Here is a 17,596-nt window from a genome sequence, read left to right on the forward strand (position 1 = left end):
CTACTACTACTATTTAGCATTTCTATAGCGCTACAAGGCGTACGCAGCGCTGCACAAACATAGAAGAAAGACAGTCCCTGCTCAAACAGCTTACAATCTAATAGACAAAAAATAAATAAAGTAAGCAAATCAAATCAATTAATGTGAACGGGAAGGAAGAGAGGAGGGTAGGTGGAGGTGAGTGGTTACAAGTGGTTACGAGTCAAAAGCAATGTTAAAGAGGTGGGCTTTCAGTCTAGATTTAAAGGTGGCCAAGGATGGGGCAAGACGTAGGGGCTCAGGAAGTTTATTCCAGGCGTAGGGTGCAGCGAGACAGAAGGCGCGAAGTCTGGAGTTGGCAGTAGTGGACTGACTCTTACTGAGGAAGAAGCAATCCCTAGTCACTCCTGCCCCTGCTCTCACCACCATCAGCAGCCATTTTTGGCAGTGGAGACAGCAGGAGCAGGAGTGACTAGGGATCACTTCTGCCTCGGTTAGGCCACTAGATCACCAGGGTTTAAGGTAGGCCTGGGTGGAGGTTCATGGGTGTAGCTTGGGGGAAGGAAAAGCTCTGTCTTGTCATGGTGTGTTTGTCCCAATCTTTCTTTAATTCAGTTTGATTTGTCCTTGCCATTCTCAAGGCACAGACCATAGAAGTCTGCCCAGCACTGTTCTTGTACTAAGTTCTGAAGCTAACGTTGAAGCCTCTTAAAATTTACACTCCAGCCCATCCATATATATTCAGTCACGATCGGGGCATAGACTGTAGAAGTCTGTCCAGTCTGCCCAGCACTGGTTTTGCTTTCCAATTACTGGCGTTGCCACCCAATCTCAGCTGTGGCGTAGCTACGTGGGGCCAGGGGAGGCCTCGGCCCCCGTAGATTTGGCCCTGGACCCTCCTGCCAACGACCCTCTTGACCCCTCCCACCACCAACACTAACCTGCCATCGCTGTGGGCTACCTTTGCTGGCGGGGGACCCCAATCCCCGCCAGCCGAGGAGGTCCTCTTCTTCCCGCGAAGGCTTCGTTCTGTTTCTGTGAGCCTGACGTCCTGCATATACAACATGCAGAACGTCAGAAACAGAACGAAGTCTTCGTGGGAAGAAGAGGACCTCCTCAGCTGGCGGGGATTGGGGTCCCCCGCCTGCAAAGGTAGGCAACGGCGGGGGAGGGTTGGCGGCGGGAGGGGGGTTGAGAGGGTCATCGGCAGGGGTCATCAAAGTTGGTGGTGGGGGTCGGCGGCGCCGGGGGGGCGCTAAAATGTGCCCCCTCACGTCGGGCTCTGGACCCCCCTCCCACCAAAGTCTGGCTACGCCCCTGCTATGGGGCATTGCATAAAGATAGGACTGACTTTTATAAGGTCCTATTTATGTAGTTACCTTGGACATTATCAGCCAGAGCCAGCCCAAGGCAAGATGTCGCCTGAGGCGGAACTAGGATGCTGCCCCCCTCCCCCCCGGCCGAGATGTCACCTCCCCCTCTCCCGTGCCAAGATGCTGCTCCTTTCCTACTTCCAGCCTGTTCGCCCTGCCACCGTCACCCGCCTCTTCCCTTTACTGCGGCTGCCTGGGCCTCTGATGAAACAGGAAGTTACATCAGAGAGGCGGCCACAGTAAAGGGAAGAGGCGGGTGCCGGTGGCAGGGCAGCATATGGGAATTGCTGCTGCTACCGGGTAGTGCCGCGAAGGGGAGATGCCGCTCCTGAAGAGTGTGGCCTGAGGCCCCCATCTCAGGTAGCCTAATGGTCAGGCCGCCCCTGTTATCAGCGACACTAACCAGTTAAGTGCCACTGAAAATGAGCAGTTGCCCCGAACAGGTGATTTAAGTGGCCAGGAGCCATTTCTGGCTGATTAAATTGCTTTGAATATCGACTCAATACATTCTAGAATTCTTAAACTCTGTGCATTGAAGTGGACTAACGCAGCAACCACACTCCTTTCTCCTCTGCAGAGTGAGAGAAGAGCTGCCCTGTGTAAGATCCGCTGCTTCTTACTCACTGCTGGAGCTTGGTTCTGTAAGAAGGATGGGAATGGGGGATAGGAGAAAGATTTGATTTCTGTCTCAGGACCACAGCACACATCTTTCTAAAGGTGCTTCAGAAGAAGCCGCATCCTGCCACCTCCAGGGCTCTGGGCGCGGCTGTCTTGTCAAACAGCATGTGTGGAGTGATGCAGGATGCAGCATGGATTAGTAGCTGTGAATTGTAAACACTGCCTCTCTAATCCCAACCTCTGGAAAGTGAGGAAACTCTCAGGCAGTACAAGCCAATGAACCAAAATCGAGTTCTGATTGAAAGATGGATGAGCTGTTCGTTCCTGGTGCTGATCATGGGTGGGTCAGGGCAAGTTTGGCAACATTCTCTACATCTAGCAAAATCTTGGCAAGGCCCTGGTTTCCTGCTAGGATCCTGCATGCAGAAATCTACCTGCCGGGCTCTTGGGGTAAACTGAGGCTTAGAATCTCAACATGTGAGAGCAGTGAATGTGGGTTGTAAAACTGAGCCACAATAATCCTTATACCACCTTCTTGCCTCAGGAGACTGCTACTAGCCATCAGGAGACATGAAAAAAATGCTCAATTACCAGTACAGGCTAAAAGCAGTACAGCAGACTGAGTTGGGGAACTGGCAGAGTTTCCAGCATTCAGTTATGCCAATGCACCTCAATCCTGCCCTACACCACCCCTGACTACTCTAGTACTGAGGCCCTCACACAGGGTTTTGCTGATGTACCCCCGTCCTGCTCTGCAGCACCCCTATTATTTCCCACCTGAGCAGTGGCGTAGCAAGGGGGGGTGGGAGGGGCGGTCCGCCCCGGGTGTCAGCTCGGGGGGGGGTGCTCCCTGCCAGCTCCCCCCCTACCTTTAAAAAGAATATCGGGAGGCGAGACGCAGCGCCTCGCGCCTGCCCTGCACGTAAAAGAAATGTGGACCGTCGGGTCTTCCCTCGCTCTATCTGTCCCGCCCTCCACTGATGCTACTTCCTATTTCCGCAAGGGCGGGACAGACAGAGCGAGAGAAGGCCCGACGGTCCACATTTCATTTACGTGCAGGGCAGGCGTGAGGCACTGCGCCTCGCCTCGCCTCCCGATATTCTTTTTAAAGGTAGGGTGCGGGAGCTGGTTGGGGGGAGTGTCATCGTGCTGCACCCGGGGGGGGGGGGTGCAATGGCGAATCACCCCGCCCCGGGTGGCAGCCCCCCCTGCTACGCCACTGCACCTGAGCACACTCATATAAAATGGAAACACAAAAGTAAATCTGCACACGTTTCAAGTTTAATAAGCATTTAACCTACTGCCTATTAGAAGCCTTTCTGAGTGGTATACATACAATAAAATAAACAAAACGAGGGTAACAGAAAGTTACAAATCTGTCAGGACAGAAAAAAAGAGATGGTAATAACCATGCGAGACCAGTCTGGCAGATGCCTTTCCCAATACATTGCTCAGTAGGCAGCGAAGGCAGATAACGGCCCAGGTTGGGAAAACTGCATACCAAATGCATCCTGAAAAAGGAATGTTTTGAATCCAGCCTTAATTTTCTGAAAATAATGCTTTTGTGCGGCCCACAAGACCACGGGAGGAATACACAGAAAACAGCCCACACAAACATCATTAACTGGAGCTCTGTTATCAGTACTGAAGGAAATAATAGGACAGTGTTAGGAAGACAGAAGTATATAGTAACAATTTATGTTCATTCAGTCATCACATTGAAGTTTTGTTGGCAGTAAATTATCTGGCACATTTGTTCACTTTCTCTGTATGGCTAGCTAGGGATAGTACTGACATTCATGCAGCCCTCTGTGTATAAAGGCTGCTCACCCCTGCTCTAAATGAAGGTAGTGAGGAAGAGCATTCCATAATGAGGGACCCATGACAGGAGTGTGACTTTCGGGTGCCTCAGTTTGGGCGCTACTGTTGGGTGCCAGTGACTTTTGTGCACCGCCATATTGGTGTTAGACTTTTGGGTGTTCAAATTAGGGGTGACCTAAAAGTTCTCCCCCTCCCGACTCAGATCTGAGCTGTAGGCTGGTGAAGGTGAGGTGGTCCTTGAAGCAGAAGGGAGATCATCACAGCTGCCCAGGCACTGCCTGTGATAGAGGGTGAAATAGGCACCGTTCTCCCTCACAGGCACCACCTGGGGCAGCTATGATCTTTTTTTCTGCTCCGCTCCACCTGCAGCACTGTGCCTCCACCAGCACAGACGGCCCTGAATTAGATCCCAGTTAGTGTGGGGAGGCAGGGAGGGAGGGAGGGGAGTCGGCCTCCAGTTCAGATCCTGACCAGTGTGCAAGAGGGGAGATGACCCCCAGTTCAGATCCTGGTCAGTGTGGTAGAGAGGAGACAGCCTTCAGTTCAGATCCTGGCCAGTGTAGGAGATAGGAGACGGCCTTCAGTTCAGATCCTGGTCAGTGTGGGAGAGAAAACTTTTAGATGCCTCCCATTTGGGTGCACTAAAGTCCAGTGTCAACGTGTATAGGTGCCCAAAGGGCAGCGCCTTTACTGCGGCATGCAAATGGCAGCACCCAAAAGTCCTGCTGCGGCCTGTGACACTAAATATCTTGGTCCTGATTGAATCTAAATGATGGAACAGTTTTGTACTCTAGAAGGAGAGTAAACAGGAGAGGAATAAAGGAGATCCAAAGTATTGAATCTTAGGTACAAGTATAAGAATTTTAAAGGTGATTCAGTATGATTTCAGGTAGCCAGTATTCCTCTCAAAGCAGTAAGGTTACATGGTGAAATTACTTGGATCATGCCACATTTTTGGACTATTTGTTTACAGGTTAGTGATACTGGGCAGTTACCATTCAAAAGGGTGATACAATAGTCCAGGTTGGTGATAATAAGAGAGTATATTAGGAGATTAAGAAAACTTTAGTAAAAAGCTTTTGTACAGAATAAACTATTTTTAGTTTCTCATTCATGTTACTTTTTTTAAGTCTCTCCCAGATATCTGTCTTCAGGGCAGTTGCTGAACAAAATAGTGTCCTAGGTAAGGGCTGCTTTCAGGATTTGCCTCTCCCCCTTTCCCTTTGGGGCTTGTGTATTCAAAGACAGGCTCAAAAGAGCAATAGATCTGCCAAGTCTCCAGCATTCAGCTTCATGGGTCTTTTCCCCACTAGGGAGTGAAGATCTCCTGCTGAGCAGCCTCCTCTTCCATGGCAGCTGGAAATGATCTGGGACCAGTCTTACTATAAAAACTGCAAAATCTCACAGCTCTTATCATGAGTCTGGTCCCCCCCACCCCCCCCCCCCCCCCCTCCATAGCAGGAGATGTTTTATTAAGGTGTCTCCTGCTGCCTGAAGGGGAGGCAGCTTGTTGGTGCAATGGCTGAGATCTGAAGGGGTGGGTTGGACTGGACAGAGCAGAGTCGGATGGAGCTGGGGACATATCTTAAAATCTCCTTCTTAAAGATCAGGCCCCTTTGGCAGCTTTGGGGCAATATGGCGGCCGCCCTTCTTTACCACCATTAGCACAGGCCCTGTCTGTCATGTTTTAACCTTCTTCCCCTTTGTGACAGAAAAGACCATTCGAGGGAGTAACATAAGGGGTACTTAAAAAATTGTAAACTTACGCAACACGCTTCTCCAAGGCACCACAGACATTGAAAACTTCCTAGACGAGCTGGATCCAACAAATGGAGAATACCCAGCAGACCGCACCTGGCTAAACTTCGCCCCCCTTACCATAGATACTGTAACACAGACGCTCAGGAGGTTCACCAGCACTCACTGCAAACTAGATACATGTCCCAACTACCTATTGAAATCAGCCCCCGACCGCTTCATAACAGATCTCACATCCCACCTAAACTATATGTTTCAGCAAGGTCTCTTCCCGAAGGAAAAGAGCAATATTCTACTCACCCCGATACTGAAGGACACCACAAAAAAAGCAAATGCTATCACCAATTACCGTCCAGTAGCATCCATCCTGCTGCCAGTCAAACTGATGGAAAGTATGGTAGCCAAACAACTAACAGACTACATAAACAAATTCTCAATATTACACGAATCACAGTCTGGCTTTCAACAGTTACACAGCACAGAAACAGTCCTACTCACCCTACTAGCCAAATTCAAACAAGAAATAGCAAAAGGAAACAACATCCTCCTCCTACAGTTCGACATGTCTAGTGCATTCGACATGGTAAACCGTAACATATTAATAACATTACTTGACAAATTCGGGATTGCTGGCAACATATTTAACTGGTTCAAGGGCTTCCTAACCACAAGAACATATCAGGTAAAGTCAAAATCAAACATATCATCACTGTGGAAAGTAGATTGCGGAGTACCACAAGGCTCACCGCTATCCCCGATCCTCTTCAACCTATTGATGACCCCACTAGCCAAGGCCTTATCTAACCAAGGTCTTAACCCTTTCATCTATGCAGACGATGTCACTATATACATCCCTTACAGATACACACTGACACAAAACGATAACAAAATCAAGACCAGCTTGAACATCACGGACTCCTGGGCAAATGCATTCCAACTAAAACTTAACAAAGAAAAAACTCACTGTCTTATCTTATCATCTCAATACATCACAGACACTCCCACAACCATCAACACCCCAGACCACACACTCCCTATCTCAGACAGCCTGAAAATACTCGGCGTTACAATCGACTGCAACATTACAATAGAAAGCCAAGTAAAATCCACAACAAAGAAAATGTTCTACGCAATATGGAAACTTAAACGCATGAAACAATACTTCCCGAAGAAAACATTCCGCAACCTGATACAATTGATGGTAATGAGCCATGCAGACTACTGCAATGTATTATACGCAGGATGCAAAGAACAGATCCTAAAGAAGCTTCAGACCGCACAAAACACAGCTGCAAGACTCAGCTTTGGAAAAACACGATTTGATAGCGCTAAACCCCTTCGTGAAAAACTACATTGGCTCCCAATCAAAGAGTGCATCGACTTCAAAATCTGTACTATGGTCCACAAAATCATATATGGTGAAGAACCGGAATATATGACAGACCTAATCGACCTACCAGCCAGAAACTCATCCCTATCTACACGAATGTACCTAAATCTACACTACTCAAGCTGCAAAGGACTCAGATACAAATCAACTTAGCAACCAGTTTTTCCTACATCAGCACAAAACTATGGAACGCACTACCAAAAGACTTGAAAACCATATATGACCATCTACACTTCAGAAAGATACTTAAGACCCACCTGTTTAAAAAGGCATACCCCGCAGATCCAACATAACTGCCTGATCTCAGCGACACAACAACGCTAAAGTTCGTAATGGCCATCACTGACCCCCCCCCCCCCCCCCCCATCGAACGTTGCCTCTGTGTGGTCCTACCACATGAACCTTACCCATTCACAACTTCACCTTTGTACTCGTATACACCAGAGTCTGCAACTGCTCTCCGGCATATGTAAGCCACATTGAACCTGCAAAGAGGTGGGAAAATGTGGGGTACAAATGTAATAAATAAATAAATGTTGAACATTCCTTAGATGCTGTAGCCACAAAGATGCATGTGCCAGGACTACTACTACTACTTATCATTTCTATAGCGCTACAAGGCATGCGCAGCGCTGTACACCATACACAAAAAAGACAGTCCCTGCTCAAAGAGCTTACAATCTAGATAAGATAGTACACAGACAGAACAATTAAGGGTAAGGGAATAAAGAGGTGAGGATAAAGGACAGGGCAAGTGAGTAGAGCTTAGGAGTCAAAAGCAGTGGTAAAGAGGTGGGTTTTGAGTTTGGACTTGAAAACGGCCAAAGACGGGGCTAGACGTACAGGCTCAAGAAGTTTATTAAGAGAGCTATGAAAAGTTGCCCCTCATTATTAACTATAATAAGGCCACAGTAGCAATACATGTCTTGGTAAAATGCTTCCTGTAAACAGCTTGGTGGGTAATTTCTATTCAATTTTTAGAAGAGTTACCAGCCCAAACTCCCATGAGCTTGTGAGAACAGTGCAGGAACTCCAGCACTCACTGAGGGCCTTGAACTCACAGACAGCCAGACAGTGCTAGAAGAAAACAGAACCACACCGGCAGCAGGCCTCCAAAGAAGTCAGGTGAAAATTAAGAAATGGGGGCCGAGGGTGGGGGAGGAGCTGGCTTGGAGTGGAGAAAGATGGAGGTTGACTGGTAGGTGAGGCAGGTGAGATGAAGTTAAAGGGGTGGGTTTGTACTGAGTGTAGTTTTTAGTGTTTGCATAATGTGACGTTTTATGTATTAATTGTTTCCTAACTTAATTTTGTTAGCCACTCTGAGTATGTCAAGATATGTGGATTTTCCATTCCATTGCTTATATTCTGCTTAAATCAACCAGGAAATCAAAGCAGGTTACATAACAGATGTTGCATCATTTAAAATAGAAACTAGATATTTTCTAAACAAATAATACTTCAGAGCCTTCCTGAACATTAAATAGATAGGGATAATCAGAACAGAAACAGGTATAATATTCCAGATCTTACAAGACTGATACACAAACAAGGTATCATGAAAACGCTTAAGGAGTACATCTTTAACTGAAGGGAAACCAAGCCTCAACACAAAACTGAAACGGGCCATTACCCTACTAGAAGGGAAGGTAAAGTGAGCATGAGAAACAGGGCAGCAGCCCATAATGATCCTGTAAAGCAGACAAGCCACATTAAAATCCACCCGAGTTCTTACTGGCAACCAATGAAGCTCTCTCAGCAAAGGGGATGCCTGATTGTACTTCCTACTTCTATATATCAGGTTTACTACATTGTTCTGCATCAACTGAGAAAGGTAGTGTCAGGGAGACAGGCTGAGAAAGAAAGATATAGTGTCAGGGATCAGATTTTATTTTAGTTCTACAACTTGCTCCGGGCCAGTCTTTTCACTGGGGAAGGATCCTCCACCTGTTGCCCAAGGCATTGGCTGCATTTGAAGAACTTTTTGCCAAAGTGGCCCCCACTTGATGAAAAGCAACACTAGCTTTACTGTGTGCACCTGTATCCTTTCCTGCAGTCAGCCTTTCCCCAGCCACTGAAACTCATACTCATAAGAACATAAGCTTTGCCATACTGGCAGGGCCGGTCCTAGGGTCTCTGGCGCCCCCTGGAGACTATGACTAGGGACTATGGCGCCCCCCCCCCCCCCCCCCGCATCTCCTTTCTCTCTTCTCCCATTCTGCCCCTGTCCAGTGATTCTCCTTCACCCCCATCCCCCTCCCATTTATGGCCACTTGCCTGCCCTCTTCTCCCCCCAACACCCCCCTTTTTGTTGTTGCCACCCTGCGTGGTTTAAGTCTTTTTTAATTTACCTCCATCTCAGCAGCCGCATCATTTGAAAGCCCTGCCCCGTCTCTAGCCTTCCCTCCCTTCGTGAGTTTGTTCCCTCAGAGTCCCACCCTCGAGGAAATGACATCAGAAAGCGGGACTCTGCGGAACAAACTCACGAAGGGAGGGAAGGCTAGAGACGGGGCAGGGCTTTCAAATGACGCGGCTGCTGGGATGGAGGTAAATTAAAGATTTAAAGTCCCAGGGCGGTGCGGTATGGCAGCGCAGTGCCACAGCGGTGCCCTCGAAGGCAGGCGCCCCCCTGCAGTGCTTACCCCGCTTACCGGGTTTGACCGGCTATGCATACTGGGACAGACCAAAGGCCTATTAAGCCCAGTCTCCTGTTTCCAACAGTGACCAATCCAGGTGTCACAAGTGCCTGACAAGAGCTCAAAAGAGTACAACAGATTTTATGCTGCTTATCCTAGAAATAAGCGGTGGATTTTCCCAAGTCCATTTTAATCATGGCTCACACAGAGGGTGCCTCTGCAGCAGTGCAGGTTTAAGGGGCTGTGGTGCCCTCCTCCTGCCCTTTGAACAGAGGCAAGAGAGTGTTGTTTCGCTCTCACTGTTGTGCTGTTCAGTACCTGTTGTCCTGTTTAAACCTGTGCTGGCGGCCATGTAGAAAAGAGAGCACAGTGGCGATAGCAAAACACACTCTCACCAATGAGAAGTCTGAGCCGCTGAGGAAGGCTTTTGGCACCGTGATGCAAACCAGAGCCTCACCTGGCTTATGCCTTAGGGCAGCTCTGCTCTACAATCTCCTGCTATTCAGTATTTGGAAACATTTAACTTTGCCAAAGTAACTCTCACACCATAGCACCCTCTGCTATTCTTGTACTGAAACCCTCTCCAGCTTTGCCCATGCATCTCAATCTTGCCTAATAACTCTCAAAAGCTTCTCTTATTTCACCAACAAACTTCTCTGTTAACTTTCGGCCTGGTTCTCCATGCTTGGAATTGTGGAATAGATGTTCTGGTGAGTCAGTTTGCAGCCTGCAAGTGACAGGATGCTAGCAGAAACAGTCTGCTCATCTATTTTTTTTAACGTTTTAATTAATGTAGGCCACAGTTTGTTTAATGAGACCTTGGTGCCTGCCAGCTATGTAGACAAGTAGCTCCGGTTGGGATGGCCTCTGGCAGGACTGTTATGGACTCCTGGCCAGGTCTTATGTGACTGGCTGCACCCCAGACCATAGCTCTAACGTTTTATCTGTTTACCACAGGGATATAATATTCAGTATTTTACAGATGGCTATCTCTATACACCCCACTTCATGAGATTCATGGCAGAGCCAGAATATCTCCACACTACCAAGAGCTTACATCCAAGCCTGAACATATGTGAGTCAATATTCAGCTGTCATGACCAGCAGATTTTTTTTTTTTAACACTGGCTGTGACAGGAGTGGCCTAGTGGTTAGGGTGGTGGACTCTGGTCCTGGGGAACTGAGTTCGATTCCCACTTAAGACACAGGCAGCTCCTTGTGACTCTGGGCAAGTCACTTAACCCTCCATTGCCCCACGTAAGCCGCATTGAGCCTGCCATGAGTGGGAAAGCGCGGGGTACAAATAAAACAAAAAATAAAATTAATATTCAATACCACTAACTTGATAGCAGATATCCTGAATATACATAGAACTCTCTGGAATAAGATGGGACAGTGTTTTTTTTTTTTTAATCTAAAATTATCTGGATAGCAGACTGCATATTTCTACTCTCCAGATAACTTGGCACTTATGCTCCCGTCTCCCCATGCTACCTCGGTCGTGCTGAGGTGGTCAGGGAAAATTGTCAGCAGCACTGTCTGTATAGTGCCGCAGTCAGTGCAAATATCTATATGGTAGCCTGCATCCAGATATTTGCTTTGAGTAACAGGCCTATAGAAGGTTTGCCTTTCTGAACAGACAATAACTTATTTGGTTATCGGTCTTTCTTGCAAGCAGTTTACTAACCCACAGTTACTGCCCTTCTAGGGTGTCTCTAACAATTGCATTTCTCTTTCCTCCGTAGTCTGTGGCGGCACAATGAATGGACTGAGTGTGTCGGGGGACCCCAAGCACCAATATGAAACACTAGTTAAAATGTATACCCAGTGTGAGATCGTGATGGGGAACCTGGAGATTGTCATGATAGATCAGAACCAGAACTTCACGTTCCTGGAGGTAAGGACAGCACCGTGACACCACACTGCCATGCTATCATTCTTCTGTACCTTCACAAGTGTACACTTCTAAGCTCCTGTCACACAGATGGGTAATTATACTATCTGATGGTATAACTCAGGTGTAAGGACCCCATCCGAGTTGGAGCATTTTTTCTTTTTGGGGGGAGTGGGGGTGTTGTTATGTTTGGGTGGGTTATGTTTGGGTGGGTGGGGGTTAGATAAAATTGTTTCATTTTAAAAAAATCTCGAACAACATATAATGTTCCAGTTATTGTATCATGATATGGCAGCATTCACTATTCTAATAGCAGTTGGGAGTTATAGCCTTAAGTATTCTCTATGCCTCTATATTGTGTTGTACTGTGTTCTCAATAAATATTATTATTATAAAAAATATCCACTTGATGGTCACCACCAGCAGCCACTAAGACTGGATTTGATCACATGTTCCATCCCCTGTCCAGTGGCGTAGCTATGGGGGGGGCATGGGGGCCTGGGCCCCCCAAACTGGCTCTGGGCCCCTGGTTTGGCTGGCGGGGGTCCCCAACTCCCACCAACTGAAGTGTTCGTCCAGTGCTGGTTTCCACCACATTGCCTGCCCTGCTCTTCCCCTCGCGTCTCTACATACTTGTTTTAGTGACACTGAGCATGCGTGACACGTCACGCATGCTCAGTTTCATTAAAACGAGCGTGCAGGACTTGAGGGGAAGAGACAGCAGGGCAGGCAATGTGGTGGAGACCAGCGCTGGACAAGCTATTTGCAGTGGTGGCGGTGGGGAGATGGTTGGGAGACATACCAAAATGTGCCCCTCTCCCATCTTGGCTTCTGGCCCCCTCCCACCTCGAGGTCTGGCTACGCCCCTGCTGCAGACTTTTCACTGACCCTTTCAGCACTTTAAGAGCACTTGTAGAAGTGAGCGTCCGCATTTACATGCCCCGTGCACGCATTACTTGTTCAAGAAGGCTTATCTTCCAGACTCAACCTAAATTACTTCTTCTTGGTTTTAACAAAATTCATTGACCCTTTTTATCTTGTATTATTACTATCTTAATTGTACTTTTCTGAACTGTAGTCTACCTACGGTTATGTATAAGCCACATTGAGCCTACAACTAGTGGGAAAATGTGAGGTATAAATGTGTTGAATAAATAAATAAATTACTGTACAGATTGCCAGCACTTACACACATAAGAGGTCATCATTCAGTCGGCAGTGGTATCCTCAAATATTCAGTGCCAGGCTATGTCCAGGCAACGACATTGAATATCTGATTATACTTGGCAAATCACATTTATCTGGTGAAATGCAGTATTCAGAACTTAACCGACTATGGTGAATCACATAAAGATAGGACTGTATTTGATGTGATTCTATTTATCCAGTTAACATTTTCATTATGTGTTATGTAAATTATTCCACAGACATATCTTTCTTAATTCTTACATAGTAATATGTTAATTTAGAACAAACCTCTTACTCTGTTCATAACTATATCTTTTGCAATATAATGTAAGCCACATTGAGCCTGCAAATAGGTGGGAAAATGTGGGGGTACAAATGTAGCAAATAAATAAATAAATATGTGCTGACTCTGCTCCCGGACAGCCCACAAAATAGCTGGTTTCTGCTTAGAAGCTTTCTGGTTTAGTGCCGCTGAATATACCTGGTTGGCACCCGGACAAGTAGTTTAACCATGCAGGAGCCTCTCCTGGCTGTTTCAATTGCTTTGAATATCAATCCTATAAGTGTATATTTACCAGTGAAAATGCCAGCAGGACTCCTAAGCATTATTCTGTATGGGTGTGTGTGAGTGGTATAGCGTGTGAATGCCAGGAGGTGTACACATGGGCAGGGCTCTCACATACTGTTATGTGTGCACATGTGGGCGAGGCTCCCACATATCGTGTGTGTACATGTGGGCAGGGCTCTCACAGTTATGTGTGTATTCATGTTTGTGAATCACACATACTGTTGTGTGTGTACACATGAGTAGGGCTCCCATATACCGTCATGTGTGTACACGTGGGCAGGGCTCCCATATACAGTTATGTGTGTACACATGGGTGGGGCTCTCACAGTCCACTGTGTGTGTACACATGGGCGGGGCTCCCACATACTGTTAGTTGTGTACACATGGGCGGGGCTCCCATTTTCTCGCATGTGTGTACACATGGGCGGGGCTCCCACATACTGTCAGTTGTGTACACATGGGCGGGGCTTCCTTGTACTCTCATGTGTGTACACATGGGCGGGGCTCCCATTTACTCGCATGTGTGTACACATGGGCGGGGCTCCCACATACTGTCAGTTGTGTACACATGGGCGGGGCTTCCTTGTACTCTCATGTGTGTACACATGGGCGGGGCTCCCATATGCTGTCATGTGCATACATATGGGCGGGGCTCCCATGTATATGTGGGTATGGCTCCCATATACTGTTATGTGTGTCCTTACCGCATTTGCGCAGCCACAGTTGCACCAGGTCTATGATTGGTATAACTGTGGGCGTATTAACGTAAGATGCCCTGAAACAGTATACGCTAGTATTGTATGGTGGAATCTAGGTTCTCACTGTGCGGCAATGGGGTGCCTAAACGGAGATGCCCACTTCTAGACTTGCCCCCTTTGTGTATAGTTGGTGTGTGTAATGTGCTGGTGATAGTGTGTCATGTGACTTCTGGGAAGGAGGAATTACCTTTTGGATACACGCAAGGCTTATATTTTAAGGCATCAAGCCTAGCTGTGTGTATTGGTGCCAGCCTGAGTTGACCACTGTTTAATAGATTTTGTGAAGTGTTCTTGGGCTAGATTGCTCATAGCCAAAGTCGGCTAAACCTACAGTGAAGCTTGATGCTATTTCTCTGTACAAAAGTTCAGTCCTTCCTCGCCTCTCTGCCTCTCTCTGCTGGTGACTCATTCCTTTGGCCTTGCTTATCTCACTGGCATGGAGTGGTGCTCTGCTCTCTGTGTGACAACACTTCTCCATCACTAATTCCCTGTTCCAGTGATCCCTAGCAAGTGCTGGAATGAGGGAGTGAGACGGTGGCACTGAACAGCACAGACGATACCCGGTCAGCAACTTCCTGTTCTCAAAGTCACCAGATAACTCCAAACTTTCCCAGGGAGGGGTCCAGGAGTCTGCAGTCTTCTCCCTGCGTGGCGTCTTCTAAATCGTTCAGACCTATGGAGACATAGTAATAAAAGTCAGAAACGGAGTTCTTCATCCTGCCCCTCCACCACCACCATGAAAAAACTCCACACCATCCCATTCGGCTTTTGTCAGGGAACCACTTTTCATGTTTGTCTCTCATCAGGGAGCTGTTATGTTCCATCTAACTCCTTCCCGTCTGGTTCTCATTTGGCAGCCGTCACGTATGCTTTCTGTTAGTTTTGCTGTTTTTTCCCACTTGAATGGTGTGATTTCCACTGCAACCTACTCCTCACCGGCCTCCCACTCAGCCATCTATCCCCCCTTCAGTCCGTTCAGAACTCTGCTGCACGTCTTATCTTCCGCCTGGACCGATATGCTCATATCTTCCCTCTCCTCAAGTCACTTCACTGGCTTCCGATCAGTTACCGCATACAATTCAAGCTTCTCCTACTAACCTACAAATGCACTCAATCTGCAGCCCCTCATTACCTCTCTACCCTTATCTCCCCTTATGCTCCTACCTGCAACCTCTGCTCACAGGACAAATCCCTCCTCTCTGTACCCTTCTCCACCACCGCCAACTCCAGGCTCCGCCCTTTCTGCCTCGCCTCTCCCTATGCTTGGAATAAACTTCCCGAGCCCATACGCCAAGCCCCCTCCCTGCCCATCTTCAAATCCTTGCTCAAAGCCCACCTATTCAATGTCACCTTCGGCACCTAACCATTATCAGACTCATAGAAACAGAACGAAGCCTTGCGATCTGCAGGGCTTCGTTCTGTTTCTGTGAGTCTGACATCCTGCACGTTGTACGTGCAGGACGTCAGACTCAGTCAGAAACCAAACGAAGGAAGAAGACTTCAGCTGGCGGGGGTTGGGGTCCCCGCCAGCAAAGGTAGCAGGCAGCGGGAGGGGGGGGGGGGTTGAGAGGGTCAGCAGGGGGGTCCAGGGCCAAATCTACGGGGGCCCAGGCCCCCTTGGTCCCATAGCAGCTACGCCCCTGTCGCAAGTGATAGAAGCTGCTCTTGAAGGTTGCTTGAGCTGTATTCCAAGGACCCTGACTTATGATTTGAGAGGGAGTTCATATTTCCTGAATATCTGTATCCAAAATGGCAGTAAGTAATAATATCAAATCAGCACCTTGTGCTGGGGAAAGTTTTGTATTGAAACTAAGTAATCAATAAAGATTTTGTGATGTAAAAGGATCTAAAACCAAATTGGGTTATACTTAAACAATTATGATTGGTTAGAAAATTTTAATTTTGCCACCGTCACCACTCATCATTTGGCTAATGGGTCTGTAGTTATTGGGTTGGTTCAAATTAAGATTCTTATATATATTGATACTGACTAACTTTTATGCATTTTTACATTTTTGTCTACTTATAATATTTATATATTTTTTTACCATTTTAACTAAAATGCTGGTTAAACAATGAATGGACTTAACTTAAAACCCAGTGAGACCACTATTTCACCATATTAATTGACTTCCTCAGGGGTATGTTTAATTGTAAATTTCCACGAAGTCCAAACTGGCAAAAATAAAAACAGAATTGAACTGACTGGGAAGCTGATGCCCTATCTGTCTCTCTCATGACTTGCAGTCTATCCGGGAAGTGACGGGCTATGTTCTTATTGCGATGAATGCCTTTGCCTACTTGCCCCTGAAGAACCTGCAGGTGATCCGTGGGATGCAGCTATATGACAAGAACTACTCTCTCTACATCGTGTTCAACTACCAGGCCAATGGCACATGGGCTCTGCGCCAGCTAGGCTTCAACAACCTGACAGGTGAGTCACAAGGACAGGTGAGCATAACACTGAGTCAGTGGCAAAGACCCACCTGTGGCAGGCTCAGGCGGAGCTCCTTTTGTAATCAGCACCATTGTTATTACTAGGGGAAAAAAAAAAAAAGAAGTCTTACTAAAGTACCTCTAACAACACCAGAATACTGGTGAATAAAGTGAGGGTGCAGAGGGGATACTGTCAAAACCAAGCACAGAATGAAAGAGCAGAAAGGAATGGCTGAGACCCTAGTGCAGAGGCTGGACAGCACAATTAGCTTAGCTTATCGATGTGATATACTGCCTTACATGTATGTACTAAAGTAGTGTACTGTACAATATCCCCTGCCCGTTCCCCCAACCCCTTCCAACAGTCATAACAGCCTGATCACTAAAAACCAACCTGTTCAAAAAGGCATACCACAATGATCTTTCCTAAATTCCAGATAACGAAACTTATACCAGACCTGGACAAAACTGAACCCTCGATACTTGATGGCTTAATTTACTCTCCAGCTCATTTTCGAAAGTGATCGCCGGCCATCTTCCGACACAAATCGGGAGATGGCCGGCGATCTCGCAAAAGCGGCCAAACCGGTATAATCGAAAGCCGTTATTTTGACACCATCGCCGCTTTCCCGTCGCAGAGCCGGCGAAAGTTCAAGGGGGCGTGTTGGCAGCGACGCAAAGGCAGGACATGGGCGGGTATGGGCGGGGTTACGAAATGGCTGGCTTTAGCCCATAATGAAACAAAAAAAACAGTCGATGAAGAGCATTTGGCCGCTTTTACTTGGTCCCTTTTTTTTCAGGTCCAAGCTTTAAAAGGGTGGCCAAACTAACCACATGACCACCGGAAGGAATTGGGGATGACCTCCCTGTACTCCCCCAGTGGTCATCAACCCCCTCCCAGCATAAAAAAACAGGTTACAAATACTTTTTTGCCAGCCTCTATGCCAGCCTCAAATGCCGTGGACCCACCTTCATGACAGCAGAATGTGTTCTGTCCTCCGACAGCCTTTGCCTGCTTGTGATGTGGCTCTGGGGTGAGTGTGGCACCTTTTCTGTTATCTGCACTGCAGAGTCACATCAGCAATGCATTGTGGTGGGTGTAGGTATTGGTAGTTGGTAGGTTCTACTCCCCTGGTGCTTTCCCCCTGCTTACTGGGCCAGAGTGTGCCCTGTTTTGTTT

At 47.4% G+C, this 17,596-nt stretch overlaps 1 protein-coding gene across 3 annotated transcripts in view; it reads left to right on the forward strand.

Annotated features, from left to right (window-relative positions):
- ERBB3 (erb-b2 receptor tyrosine kinase 3) overlaps positions 1-17,596 on the forward strand; it is a 164,978-nt gene that overhangs the window by 37,661 nt on the left and 109,721 nt on the right. For all 3 annotated transcript variants that reach the window (XM_030196749.1, XM_030196750.1, XM_030196751.1), the window contains exons 2-3: positions 11,318-11,469; positions 16,228-16,414. In XM_030196749.1, coding sequence (XP_030052609.1) covers positions 11,318-11,469; positions 16,228-16,414 — 339 coding nt within the window. The remainder of the gene's footprint in view (positions 1-11,317; positions 11,470-16,227; positions 16,415-17,596) is intronic.

The sequence above is a fragment of the Microcaecilia unicolor genome, chromosome 3 (assembly GCF_901765095.1).
Source record: "Microcaecilia unicolor chromosome 3, aMicUni1.1, whole genome shotgun sequence".
NCBI classification, from domain to species: domain Eukaryota; kingdom Metazoa; phylum Chordata; class Amphibia; order Gymnophiona; family Siphonopidae; genus Microcaecilia; species Microcaecilia unicolor.